We start from the raw sequence: 14253 nt of genomic DNA, 5'->3' as shown, positions 1-14253 counted from the left end.
GGGGCCATGATGGAGCGGGTGGTGACGCGTTGCTGGCCTGGACGTCGGCCTGTGGTCGGGGGCTTGCCCCCGCGGCTGCCCTGCCCGTAGTGCCCCCTGTCATCCTTGGAGACGACGCAGCATCTCTGCGCCCATTTCTGTTCCTTTCAAGCATCGGAGGGCTTCACTGGGTATGGCGAAGTACTATTCTAAACCAAAATAAAGACCTGTGTCCAGATGCTGACGGAAACTGCGGGATGTTGTAGTTCCACTATGTTCTTCAGCTCCTCTCAAATAAACACTGCATATGGGAGAAAAACCTGACTCCACTGAGCCAGGGATGCTTTTTTGTCTGTTTTTCTTGTTAACCGAGTGGAGAGGCCAATGCCCAGTGCTGCTGGGTGCCTCCCAGTGTGCACCAGTTGGCAGGGTGGGAACTGGCGGGGTCCTGCGGGGGGCTGACGGGAGGCAAGGTGGATGGATGGTGTGTAGGTCACGAGGAGGGAGAGACACCGAGTGGCAGGGAGACAGGGCGGTCCTCGGCACCCTTTGGCCTAGTTAAAATATGTGCCTTTTCGGTGTGTTTTGTTCATCATTGCAAGGTAGAAAGTAAACGTTACAATTCAAGTTTTTTCCAAAGTTCATTTATTGAAATCCATGTGTGTAATGTAGCGTACAAATGAGCAGATTTAAAAATTCAGTGACATTAAGCCATCTTTGCACATCCACACCAGGAGGTCTCCCCGCCTCAGACTACAGCTCTAGCCCGGGCACCGTGCAGGGACGCCTCAGAAACACGCGTGGCGGTGACGGTGTGGCCCCTGCTGTCGGAGGTGGTGTCCACTGGGAAGGTCGCGGTGCGTTGCGGAACATTACGTGCAAATCAGATGAATGTAAATAACTCTTTGTAAATCATTTATTTCGCTCTGTTCCATCCAGGTCAGCAATCAGATTGTGGCATGCTGGGTAACTGGAAAAAATGATAATAAAAAGTAAGTTTAAATAGATCATGTTCTTCACTGTGATTTGTCTTCTCACTGGTTACCTCTCCTTTGGGTAAAAATGTAGAAAGTGTATGTAAGCCACTGTACGAAAACTTTACTCCTCACCTGCCCCATGGGCCAAAGCCCTCGTCGACCAGGAACACAAGGTGAGCTACTTGTCATTGTTATTGTTTCAACTGTGGAAACAGCCTGCGTTCCGGGCATCCGTGCCCCTTAAACAACAGCTGCCCGATGGCAGGACGTGGCCAGAGTGCCGCCCCTTCCCTGTGCCGGAAGGGAGACCCGGCCCTGCCAGAATCTGGTCACTGGAAACTGTTCAGACCCGACAGCGAGTGAACCCAGGATGCAGGCCATGTGTCTCCACGAAATTCCTGGGGAAGCCTCCGTATTTATAGCTGTAGACAACTCATTGTAACGCATAGAAAGGCATTTTCCCCTGGAAACCACCTCCTGTGTTCTGGAAGAGGGGATCTGGTGCCCCGGGGGCTCTTAGTTTTTAAACAGGTGTCGATGTTCCGAAACTAGCTCGTGTAAGGTTGGGGAGTCCCGAGTGAGCACTGAATTCTGCTGCCTGCCCTGGCTGGCTGACAGGCCGTTCGTGTTCGTTCAGACTGCACTGGGGAGCAGTGTCAGAAGCCACTGGAAGTGGCAGTGGTCCATAGAACTCCATCCCCTGCCCTGCACTTCGTGAGAAGCTGAGTAAGGCACAGGCCTTCCCCTGCACAGCGTCCAGTCCCTCAGAGGGACGGGGTGGGGCGGACAGAGCTCAGAGGAGATCTCACCAATCCCAGTTTTCACTCCGGCAGTTAAATTGGACGTGATGGCTGCAGAGCACGGGCCCGCCCAGTCTCTTTACCCCAAAGACGAGTGGCCCTTGCACCTCCCAACAGAGGTGTCTTTAGGGGGAATCGGAAGGGGAGGGGTGCTTGTGAACCCAACTTAAGCCATGATTACGCTCAGAGGAGTTCCAAGCCAGGGCGATGCCTTGAGCCGAGATCAGAATTCATTTGAGCACTGATATGAAAACCAGTCTGCTGGCTTTTTTAAAACTGAGAAAAGATAATGTCTACATTTCAAGGAGCTTTCCCAGGTGTGCGAGGCACACTGTGACTTCAGAGCATGAGTCTGTCAACACGGCGCAATTACAATAACACGGGCACACCCTGTGAGGGCGGGGGGTGGGGGCAGAGGTGGGTGGGCCCCCTTCCTTCAAGCCCCAGAGGGCTTCTGTTCTCCGGTGCCCCTGAGTGGGCCACAGGGAGCCCCCGGGGCCCTAGGGACCTGCCTTGGCAGAAGGGGTCTCCTTCTGTCCTGGGTCTAATACTCAGCCCAGAGGCTGCCTGTCAGCAGCTGCATCTGACCGTCCAACACGTGTCTGCCGAGAGCTGCTTTGCCGTCGGTCTCGATGGGACCAGCCCAGGGTGGCTCTGCCGATGCCGGGCTTCAAGGACTCTGCTCTGCACCCCGCGGGCGCCCTGCTCACCTGGGTGCTCTGGAGACGGCTCCCTTTCTAACTTGAAAACCTCAAGGTTGTCTTCGATAGGCATAAACCACAAGAGGCACGTGAGCAGTGGTCAAGCCCTGAAGGCGAAGGGAAATGTGTGATGGCAGGATTTGCTTTTTTTAAACCAAGCTCCAGGAGATTCCGTTTCTCATGCTGAGTCTTGGTGTGGCCTCCGGGGCCGACCAGGAAATGGTCATCACCTGACCTGTTCCCTGCCAGGGTGCCCCCCCCCCAATCCCCTGGGCCCACTCAGAGCAGCACAGGCGTGCTGCCCTCCACATGGAGCAGTGGCACTGAGTCCCCCCTGTCCCGCCCTGTCCCCGAAGCAAGTCAGCTGTCACTTGTCTCCGACGGCACCATGTTCTGTTTGGCTTTGGTGTGGAGGCCTGGCTTCACTTTCACACGCTCTCTCTCATTGCCCTGTGCTGGGTCCCCAGCACCTGCTACTGCCCGGCCCCTGGCGACATTCGGTCAGTGTCTGGCTGAGCAGACCGACCCTACTGCGTCACCATTCTGTCTGCTGGCTGCAGCACCCTGGTCACCCTCTGCCCGCGGGAGCTTCAGGAACGGATGCAGCTCAGTGCCTCCCCGCCCTGTAGGTGGTCTGTGAAGGGGTAAGCATAAACCGGAGGTGGACAGGCTTCAGGGGCCTCCCAAATCAGGCTTCTCGGCCATTGCTTCTTGGGGATGTCACCACACTTTGTTCTGGAAAGTCGGTTCCTCCGTGCACTTGGCAGCCACCACGGTCTGGCTGTGCAGGCGAGGCGGGGACGCAGGTGCCCTCGGGACCACAGCCCTCTGAGCTGCGGCTTAAGCCCTGAGCCCCCAACTGCCCCGCTTCCTTCTATCTTTGAGCTTGTCACCAGGGCTGTGGCCTCCTGGGTGGCGTAGCCACATCTGCAGTTGTCCGTGGCTGCCCTCCAGGTTAGAGGGGAGCCAGCAGGGCGCCCTGGCAGCGGCTCCCCTGAAACACTGCCCACAGCTGTCATGCCTCCTCCCATCAGCCAGCCCTCCATGACTAACCCATTTCCTTTGTTCTCCTTTTAAATGCTAACGACGCCTCTCTCTGCAAACCCTGACCTCTGTGTCTAACGTATTTCTCAAGTTTGACTTTAAATTCAGAGTTTAAGACACGAGGCTCTCCATGACCCAAGCTGTTCCCCAGGCACGCGCGCTGGGGGGCCCAGTGCAGCCTTTTCTGCTGCTGTGTCCCCAGGCGAGGCTGTGCGGACCCAGGGCACCCCCTGGGCCTGCTCACAGAGGCACCCGCACCTGCCCAGCCGGGTCTGCGCCCAGCGTCTCAGCAGCCCCGAGGGGAGTGCACCCTGCACCCTGCTCTCCACCTCACCCTGGGCTGTTTCTGCCTCTGGGAGGCGGGGTCACAAAGGGCCCTGTCCTTGGGCCTCCGACAAGAAAGCATCTATTTTTAACCAGAGGGCAGATGCCCCCCTCACCCCCATGGGGCGTTTCAAAGCCTCGCCAGGGTTGACTGGGCTCCAGGAGGGCAGCATTGCCTCCCCCACCCCTGCCGTCCTACAGCTCAGTCCACACTCCCAGGGCCCAGCGAGGGCCCAGCAGACAGGCCTGCTGGCCCTTGGGGTGGACACCCACCCCCTTTCCCCCGGCCTTGGCCCTGGCCCTGGCTGGGCCCTGGCTAGGCCCTGTCTCTCTAGAAATTTGCTGCCTGTTGACTTGGCAGTTCTGTTCACCTCTCTGGGCCTTATTTTTCTGCCTGTATACAGAAGTCGTTACACGATTTATCCCTGCGGCCCCTTCACTCCTGCCCGGAGCGCGGGGCCAGCGCTGCCGGCTTCCTAATGTCCCTACTGGGTGCTCCCTCTTAAAGGGGTGCTGGTCCCATGGTTTTTTCAAACCAGAAACCGAGTGACACAGGAGCTGAACAGTTTCCCTGAAGTGCTGCAGTGCTGAGATTCGAACCCGGCAGTTGAGAGCCTGGGCCCTTCGATGCCGTTCTGACCCCCGCAGTGAAAGCCCACAAGCAACCCACTGCAGCTGCAGTTGTGGGATTGAGTCAGAGGCAGTGACAGGGCCACCTAGGGCTAAGGGGGTGGCATCCATCTGTTTGGGGGGGGGTGCCCTCAGCAGCCCTCTGCAGGAGTCTCTGGAAAGGGGGCCTCAGCTATGACTGCTGACCTGTGTGAGAGCAGTGGCTTCCCACCCAGCACAGGGCACAGGGCCGCCTCTGGGTCAGTGGAGTCCTGCCTCCCCTGACACACACACACACACACACACACACACACACACACACACATGTGACCAGAACCCCGGCTGGGCCCCTCACCGTTCCCCTGGGCACAGCCTTTCTTGGAACCTGCCTGTTGCCAGCTGCAGAGTGAGCAGCAGGTCAAGGCTGAGTCGCCCGGCCCCACCTCTTCCTCTCTCCTCCTGGGTCAGGGAGGGTGGTGACAACAAAGGGGCCTGGTGGCGCTGCCTCCGAGCTGCACCACGGGATGAGAACTGTGGAAGCCTCAAACCTGAAAAGGTGGGGGCAGGAGAGCCTTCCTCCTAGCGAAGGCAGGGACCCGATTCCTTGGCTTTGTGGGAAACAGCATCTTGGGCCTGGACTTGGGGCTGGGAGGTGTGGGGAGGCAGGGAGCCCGTACCCAGAAGGGAGGGGTCCCTCGGAGGACATGCGCGCCCCAGGGCCAGGCATCTGCCGGGCTCTCTCTCCCCTCCCCAGAGCTCACGCAGACGCAGAGTTCCGTCTGTAAGTCTCGGGGCCGGGTCTGCCATCCTCTGGCTTTCTGGAGTCCCAGAAGTCGCGAGGCGTCCCCTGCACATGGGCAGGTGTCTGTGTTTTACATGAACCATGTTTCCATGGTAAACAGAGTCTGAGAATTCCCCAAGGACAGACCGTGCCGCCGGCAGCAGAGAGAGGCGCCTCTGGCTGCCTTGTGCTGGAAAGCGTGGAAAATAAAGACGACGCTGACATTTGGGTTACGATGTGACGGAATCACAGCCTCTTAAAGGCAAGAACCATTTATCTATCCGCCCTGCATGCAATATTCAGTGTTTTGTTCACTTGTCTCATTGGATTAAAATATTTAGCTCCCTTTAAAATCTTGATTGTGAATTTATATTGCAAAATGGAGTGTCTGACTCGGGAAGCCATCCGCAAAGCACATGTATCTGAAGCAACGTACATTTCCATTTCTTTTTCTTGCAGGAGCCTTCCTCGGCGATCGTTTTGCTGCTGGACAAAGTGAGTGGTTAACAAGAGAGCGAGTTTGGCCTCAGTGCAGCCAAATGTACTTTTCAATAATGATTACGCACAGGGCCTGCAGCGTCAAAACCAGAAAGTTAGACGCTGCTATTCAAGTTGCCCAGGGAAGTTTCTCTGGCGTTCCGGACCCTCGGGGGGGAGGAGCGCAGCGCCGGGGTCTGATGTCATCTTTGCAAACACTCAGGCAGCAGGGAGTTAATGACATTTGAGCTGCATATGTTCAAGTGTATTTAAAAAAATATGCAAGTCACTTTGGTTGACAGTGTCTTGTACACAGTTTTGAAAGAATCAGGGCAAACTTTAACAGAGTCAGTTTTTATTTGAAAAATATTTTCTGGGAATGTATCAGTGTTTATTTTTGAGACTGACAATTCGGGTGAAAATCAGGATAAAACAAAAAAACAACAATTTGGTTGAAATCAAATTGTTTGTTTTCATCTATTTAGAATTCTTTCCAAAAAAAAAGAAAAAATCTTGATTTGGGAGGAGGCTTTTTAAGTTATTTTATTTAGTCTATTTGCTGTTCTATTTAAGCACCATCTGTCTTCAGGTAGCCAACTTCACAGAAGCACCGGCACCCTCTGGGCAGGACCCCACAGACGATGTGGACCCCTCCAAGTCCCAACTCCGGCCTTGCCCGAGTCACCGGGCAGGCCGCTCCTCCCAGCTGGCCCCGCCTCCCAGAGGCCTCAGTGAGCTCTCCTTCCTTTTTTAAAAATATTTTATTTGTTTATTTTTAGAGAGAGGGGAAGGGAAGGAGAAAGAGAGGGAGAGAAACATCAATGTGTAGTTGCCTCTCATGTGTCCTGCACTGGGACCTGGCCTGCAACCCAGGCGTGTGCCCTGACTGGGAATCGAACCAGTGACCCTTTGCTTCCCAGGACTGTGCTGAATCCACTGAGCTACACCAGCCAGGTTGTGTGCTCTCCTTCCTGAAGGCGTCCCTTCCCTTGGCTTCAGGTCACCAATGGGCCTGATTCCCTTCATTGTCTCCTGGGTCTTTGTTTCTTGAGCTGGGTTTTCAGCTCTTCTCCAGGGTCCTTTGCTGGACCGAGGTCAGGCCCATGACTCTGAAGGATGACGCAGGGCTGCTGGGTCTGCACGCACGTTCACATCAAACGGAAATTAAATTTGCTGCCAAGGATGCTCAAAAGTCATAGGGCCACCGGGGTCCTCGCGGATAAGTCAGTCTCGGGCCATTTTAGAAACTGTGAGAGACTCATCCAAAGAGACCGTAAAGGACCCCTCCCCAGACTGAAGGCTGAGGACAGAGCCAAACAGCCTGTTGGGATGGCCACTATCAGAAAACCCACATCGACCAAAACCATGTTCGTCACCAGACAAACACACCAACAAACACAGTAACCGTGAGGAATGAGACGGTCCTCTAAGCGGACAGGCAGCTTCTCTCCTTTCCCTCTCTCAGACGCCATTCTCTCCGCGAAGGATTCTAATTTCCTCACCAGCTGGCACCCCCCTTCCTGGCCAGGGGTTAAAGTCCCCAGGCGCTGGGTCACGACCCCTGCCCGGGCTCCCAGCTGTCAGGCCTCGCTTCGCCTCCCCAGGGACCTGGGCTCCTGTCCTGGACACCAGGTCCACCCCCACGGGAGGCGCATCAGTGAGCACTGGACCCATAGGCTGAGGCAGGGGGCGGCTTTCGGGGCCCCATTTCTCTGCATGGACTGGACCAGCCTCTTGTGACATTTCACAAGCCATTTTCTAAAGCCCCTCCCACCCGAGGGAGGCCCAGAGCCATTGCTTTTGGCAGTGCTAAACCAAGAGCAAGTCCACGAAGGAGCCTTGAGCTCAGCGGCTGTGCTCTGAGCCACAGCCACTGGGGCGGCCCCAGGGCCGGCCCACTCTGCTCAGACTGGCCCGCTCACTGCGGCAGAGGTGAAGGGTGAGATGCGCGTTCTCCCGGCCAAAAATGTCCCCGAGGCACGGACAGGCCTACGACCAGCTCCCTCTGCCAGAGGCGCTGGGGCACTGGTTTCAGAACTAAGCAGACACGATTCAGAAGCATCGGCCTTCTAAGCAGACTAGATGTTTCCTGTCAGAGGCCCCAGGCCAGCCAGGGGCCCATCACCTGCTTCAGGGCACGGGGCTGGGTACAGGGGAGCAAATCAGCGAGGTGACTCAGCTCAGAGCAGCTGCCCCCGCCAGGAAGTCTCCACGCTTCTCTGCATCCTAGGTGCACAGAGATTTTTGGAGATTGACACTGACGTGCAAAATTATGTGATTGTGCTTAACTCAGCCAGGCTGAGAAAATGCAAGCCTTTAGCTAAAAGCATCCCGAAACCAGAGAATACCTGGGGCGAGCGGCGGCCGTACTTCAAGGGCTTGTGGGCAGCGAGGCTCACAGGTCAAGTTTATTCCGTGGGCGAAGTAGGCGAAGTCCACACTTGGGGGGGAGGAGCAGGCCTTTGGTTTGGATACTTGGCAGAAAGCTGGTCATCCCCGGTCCCGCCTCCTCTTTAAACACCCACCCGTATTCGCTGCTGCAAGCCAAGGGCCCCACAAACAAGCTTCTTCGGTCATGTTCATACTTAAATTACTTCCCACGTAACACGTGACTCTGAAACCCTCCCCAGAGAGGACCCAGACTGGCCAGCATCCGACAGCACAGGACGGCTGGGCCGTTGATGCTGCTTCAGGCGAGGGAAGAAAGACCTGCTCGCTTTTCTGAGGGATTGGTTTTGAGGTTTGGGGGTTTTTCTTTAAGTATTTCATTTGACTACTCTCAGACTTTTAAAGACTGGAAGGGGTTTCTAAGCATCGATGGTCCAGGGGAGGTCTGGGTGGACATAGACGGGGAGATGGGGAGTGAAAAGACAAACCCCTTGTGATAGTGATCTGGTCCAGAACGGAGAGGGACTCGCCCCGTGGAGAGGATGCCCCGCAATCCGCTCTGTAGGTAGCTCCTGGCCCTGAGCTGCCGAGAGCCACTCAGGCCATGAGTCACCTCCCTCCCCAATCCCAGGCAGGAGCCTGGTCACCTGTCCAAAGGCCCACTGCCCTGACCTTTGGCCAGCACCACCCAGGACGTCCCATAGGACAGGCTGGAAGGTCAGGTTCTGGGCACGTCTGAAAAAACAGGGTTGGGGGAGGAGGGGACCCTGTCACCCGCTGCCAGGGCCACATGGCCTCTGCCTTCCCTGGGCTCCTCGGGGTCTCTCAAGTGTGGGAGGGGAGGGAAGGGAGAAAGCCCCACGATGCTTCAGTGCACTGTGTCCGGCTGCCCCGCACCCCAGTGCCCCTCTGAGCTGGGCTGGTCTGACGCCCGCTGTGCAGATGGGGAAACTGAGGCTTAGCAGAAATGTCAGGGACTTGCTCAGGGCCGCACAACAAGACACAGTCGGGACTCGTTCCCCTTCTCTGTGCCTGCAAACACCGCCGAGGCTCTCAGGCCTCCGTGTCCCCCAGGATGACCCAAAGGCAGGGCCTGTTAAAACGCAGGGCCCTGGGCCAGAGGGGCCGCTGGAGTGTGTGTGAGCCACGGCCCCGGCAGCCGAGGTCCTTGTGTTTGTTTCGTCACAAGCACCTCCGACGACGGGCGTGTGGTCATGCCCTGGACCTTGAGCTGCGACCACCTCCCTTCCCTGTGAGCAGCCTCAGAGGCTCAGAGGACAGACTGGCGTGTTCGCGTCCCCGGGCCTCAGCTCAGTGACTAGCACTAGTGTGTGGGGCGGGGAGCGGGAACGTCACCTGCTATCTGTGAAACACATGAGCACTTTGCAGAGGGGTTTGGTGGGCCGAGTGGGAGCAATCTCTCAGAGGACAGTGGCGCCGGAGACCCATTTGGCACATGGTCATTTTGAAAGGACAATGAGCGACGATTTCTCAGCCTTTTCATTTCCAGATGCATTTTCCCATGAATCATGCCTGGCACGTACGTGTGATGTCCCCCGGGCACTCAGGGAGCACCTGGGCGCAATCCTGATGGCAGGCAGAGGCCACGGCCGCCCGCCGACTACCCCGGTACCCAGCAAACTGCAGGATCCGGCAGAGGGTCAGCCTCCCTCACAGGGAGAGAAGCAATTCGGGGGAAGAAAACCTCACTCTGTGCTCCAACTCACATGGACATGCTTTCTTTCCTCTACCAGCTACACTGTCAGCCGGACGGGAGACGCCTGGGCCGTGGAGTCAGAGGCACCACGTCACGGTCCCTACTTGCTATCTGTGTGGGCCTGCTTGAGCCTCAGTTTCCTCACCTGTAGAATGGAGACCGTGGTCCATCTGCAGGGAAAAGGGAGTGAGTACATGGTACGTGTGACCCTGCCGGCACTCAAACCTCTCTCTTTGTTTGTTTGTTTGTTTGTTTAATCCTCACTGGAGGACTTTTTTTTTCATTGCTTTTAGAGAGAGAGGAAGGGAGATAGATAGAAAGAGAGAGAAACACCAATATGGGAGAGAAACACCAACTGGTCGCCTTATCGTATGTAGCCTGACCAGGGATCGAACCCACAGCTGGGGTACGATGTGCCCTGATCGAAAATGAACCTGTGACCTTTTGGTCTACAGGACGATGCTCCAACCAACTGAGCCGCACTGGCTAGGGTGGTAAGTTATTCTTTTTCTGCATCTTTTACTTTTCAGTCAACTTTTTTGGTTGTTTTTTGGTTAAAAAATGTCTTTTTAAAAGGGCTTTTATAATCCTCCCTGCCCCAAAAGTCTTAGCTCAATTACCAGGTAACTTAGGACAAGATTCGTACATTCCATTCCCAGAGACTTCCCTAAGCGGAAGCACCCCAACCAGTGCAGGCTGTCGGCCTCCTGCAGGGGCCCTTCAGGGCTGAAGGGCCTCCCAGTCGCCTCCCCAGCACCCAGCCCTCCTGTCCCAGTCTCCTCCTGTAGGTGGGGGTGCCAACATTCAGCGTGCAGCACACGGTGTGGCTTCTTCGTTCTCGGGCCTGTGCTCCAGCAAACATCCAATCCCCTCGGGAGGACAGCCCCATACCGTACCCCACATTTCCCCGGGCCCACACTGCACCCTACCCAGTCTTCAGGACCACCCTCCTGGCTTGTCAGCTGCCCCTTAAAATGCAGACCCCGGTGTGTCCTCTGGCGGGCGAGCCTGCCCTCCCCCCCGACTGGCCCTGGGTGTGCACTGTACCTGGGATCTCAGTCGCTCCACCTCCTCCGACAGGGACTGCCTCTCCAGCAGGAGCTGGTTCTGCCTCTGGAGCAGCTGCACCAGCTGCCGGGCTGTCGCCTGGCTGTGCTTNTCCCCGGGCCCACACTGCACCCTACCCAGTCTTCAGGACCACCCTCCTGGCTTATCAGCTGCCCCTTAAAATGCAGACCCCGGTGTGTCCTCTGGCGGGTGAGCCTGCCCTCCCCCCCGACTGGCCCTGGGTGTGCACTGTACCTGGGATCTCAGTCGCTCCACCTCCTCCGACAGGGACTGCCTCTCCAGCAGGAGCTGGTTCTGCCTCTGGAGCAGCTGCACCAGCTGCCGGGCTGTCGCCTGGCTGTGCTTGTCCAGCTGCCGGAGCCTGGAGAGAAAGCCACCGCAGATCAGACAGGGGTCCCGAGAACGGGGGCGAAGGCCGACCTCGGCCCCCTTCACGTATCCCATTGCTTGTGCGTCTGAGGGAGTGCCTGGCAGTGAACTTGAGCTGTCGTCTAGGCTGACCCTGAGGAGGGAGGCCTCAGCCAGCACTGACCCTTGGGCTGCATTTGGCAACGGGAAGGGAGTTGTCCCAAGTGTGAAAGGAAATCGGCGGACTTCATCATCAACAAACACGAGATGTCGTTGGATACCTAGCAAAACTAAAACCTTAAACTCACGGAGGTCCAAGGCCTCCATCGTTCGTCGGGAGCCGTCTGGACCGGACATCGGCCCAGGCTGTGGTGGGGGCGAGCAGGGTGGGACCGGTGGCTTTCCACCACCAATCACTCAGTCAGTCACGCGCTGCGGCATCGCCGACCAGATGTCTTTAAAGACCCTAAATTTGTCATTCTGCTGATGGGCTCTCCTCCCCAGACTTGCTAATTCGCTCCAACTATTATGCTCATTTGCCCGCAGACGCTTCCCGTGCAGCGAGGAGCACAGCAGCCGTGGAGTGGAGGTTGCAGATTAAATTCAGAGCTGAACAAGTAGCCAGAACGGGCTGTTCTGGAAAGAAGTTCGCCGTTCGCGTGCCGTCCTCGCCGTCCTCACCCACCAACAGCATCAACAGTGAAATAAACTTCTGTTTTCCGCACGTGATACAGAGGATGTTTAGGCTCAAGATGCCTGTCTGACTCCAGGCCCCGTGGCTGACACCGACTCAAAGACCCGAAGCCTGTTCTGCGGACACTGGCTTCGAGCTCCCTGGCAGGCGTCACTGGAGGGATCCGGGCACCAGGGTTCCCCAAACCGGGGTGTGCTCTTCAAAAGTGGGGCGTGGTGGTCACAGGGAGTTTTATTCACTGGCAGCGAGGAGACAGACCCACGCCCGAAGCCCTGCCTCCCAGCGGCTGGCTTTCTTTCCGTGGGCTACGCGTCCTGGGTTGGGTTCCTGCCGAGGGTCTCCCTGTTCACAGCTGCTCGGCTACATGTTACTGTTTGGTAAGAAGAGCATTTCGGAAGCGTGCACGGCCAAGGCCTCGAGACCCTTGTCCTGTCTCGCAGCAGGACAGAGATGGGGCCTTAGGGGTGGGCGGGCTTTTCACTCAAAATGACGCAGCCTCTGGAGACAGGCTTCTGGGAACCCTGACAACCTGCCAGCACTTTGGGCAGGCCCCCCTCCCCGCAGTGTCCCGAGGCGTGGGCACTCTCAGCAGGTGTCCAGCCAGCAGGGAGCACGCCCACAGGGCCCTCCCACCCCCAGGTCCCAGCCTAGGCTGACCAGGCCCACAGGCCCATGCCCCGCCCAGGGCCTTCTCCTTGCTGGTTCTGGAAGAGAGAAAGGACGGAGGGCAGGACTCACTGCTTCCTTCCTGTGTCTGTGGCTGTTCAGGGCTGGTTCAGGTGCTCCCTTCCCCCGTGCCTGGGCTGCAGACAGGCCCTGCCCAGCCTCCCAGGAACGGGCTAGGGGCAGAGCCACACCACAAGGATCCTCCATCCACCCACCCAAGGGCGCCCTCTTGCTTCTAGACTGTTCCAATGATAGGAATGTCCCCTCTCCCCTGTTGCCCTCCTCTGCTCTTGGAGGAAGAAAAAGCTTTCCTCTGTGGAAGCCCAGTCTGCCCCATGCGCCAGCATACAGTGTAGCGGGGGCAATCATTCCTGAGAGCGCAGTCTCAAAACCACGCAACTGGCATCAAACCAGACAGAAGTTTCTCTGCACTGCCCCCTGAGCAGAGAGAAGCCAGGAGGGGCCCCAACATCCCAGGAGCCAGAGAGGCTGGGCCAGTGGGCTGGGGAGGAGGCAGGGAGGTCTGGAGGGACTGGGGGTGAGGGGACGGCAGTGGCATTCTGCCTAGACTGACTCGCTGGCAAATGCCATTGGCCACCACTCACTGGTGCAGTGCAGCCTTGGAGTGAGGTCCACTGAAGATGCGGAGATGAGAGCAGCTCATTTCCTTAAGAAGCACACAGTAGGTGCCTTTCCCCCTCCAGGCAGGTCATGGGTGTGGGGAGAGCCACAGGCTTAGTAAAGCTACTGAGGTGGCAGCCCACTGGCTTCATTCTCGGTGGAAACAGAACAGAATGGAGGAAACATGCAACAACTTGATGACACCGTGAAGGCTTAAACAAGGCCAGAAGGCACTGAGGATGGCCAGCTCTGCATGGCCCCTGCTCTGAGCTCAGACCAATGGGCAGGGGTCCTGAAGAAAGATGGGTTCAGTATGTGTTTGGGGCTCCTGAAAGGAGATGGCCGCCCGGTCCAGAGCTGGGGCTCAGCCGGCGCCCACTCACTCGGCACAGAAAGCCGGCTAGGAACCCGTCACCAAGGGTCACCACTCGGCACAGGGCCAATTCCAGCCTAGACCGTCCCCCCCATGGAGGCCTCAGAACCTCAGCTGGTGTAAACTTTGCAAACTTTGGCCCTTGAATCCCTGCAGCAATTACCCAGGGGCACCTAGACCCTGCCCAGACAGGCTGAATCGAGCCCCTTGGTGCCAGCCTGGCACCCTGGCAGGGAGCCAGCTGTGCAGGGGTTTCTGGCAGAAGCACCACCTATGTGAGGAGCAACCCACCGGGAGGGTCTTGCCTTCCCTCTGGGAGGCCCTCACTGGCTTCACAGCTGAAGAGCTAAGGATGGATTTGCTCGGAGTCAGCTGAGCCAGCTCGAACACTCAGCAGCGCCCAGGTACCTTAGCCACTATTGATGACCAGTTAATTACTGCGTTAATTTGACAAACCAAACAACCCTTGGTAAACACCCTCACAAGAGTGTTTTTCTCTCTTTAAAAACTACGCTCCCTCTTTTTTGAGGTTCCCCCTTGTGTCCTGTCAATCTGTGGGCAGCAGTGATGTCAATCAAAAGCTTAGAAAAGGTAAAAATAACAACAAACCCAAACCCACATTTGTTTAAAAAAAAAAAAACCAAACAGATTTTAGGTAAAGGGGACTTTGCTAAGGAAAATATATA

The 14253-nt window shown here is 56.9% G+C and overlaps 1 protein-coding gene across 1 annotated transcript in view; it reads right to left on the bottom strand.

The window, feature by feature from the left end:
- Positions 1-607: 607 nt before the first annotated feature.
- Positions 608-14253, bottom strand: part of SDCCAG8 (SHH signaling and ciliogenesis regulator SDCCAG8) — a 182453-nt gene continuing 168807 nt past the window's right edge. The window contains exons 17-18 of the mRNA XM_037069536.1: positions 11100-11226; positions 608-949 (exon numbers count right to left, since the gene is read on the bottom strand). Of these exons, the coding sequence (XP_036925431.1) occupies positions 920-949; positions 11100-11226 (157 nt within the window). The 3' untranslated portion in view covers positions 608-919. The remainder of the gene's footprint in view (positions 950-11099; positions 11227-14253) is intronic.

The sequence above is a fragment of the Sturnira hondurensis genome, unplaced genomic scaffold, assembly GCF_014824575.4.
Source record: "Sturnira hondurensis isolate 20B ecotype Veracruz unplaced genomic scaffold, ASM1482457v3 Scaffold0018525, whole genome shotgun sequence".
Taxonomy (NCBI): Eukaryota; Metazoa; Chordata; class Mammalia; order Chiroptera; family Phyllostomidae; genus Sturnira; species Sturnira hondurensis.
Note: the sequence above shows the minus strand (reverse complement) of the source record. Positions and strands in the feature narration are given on the sequence as shown.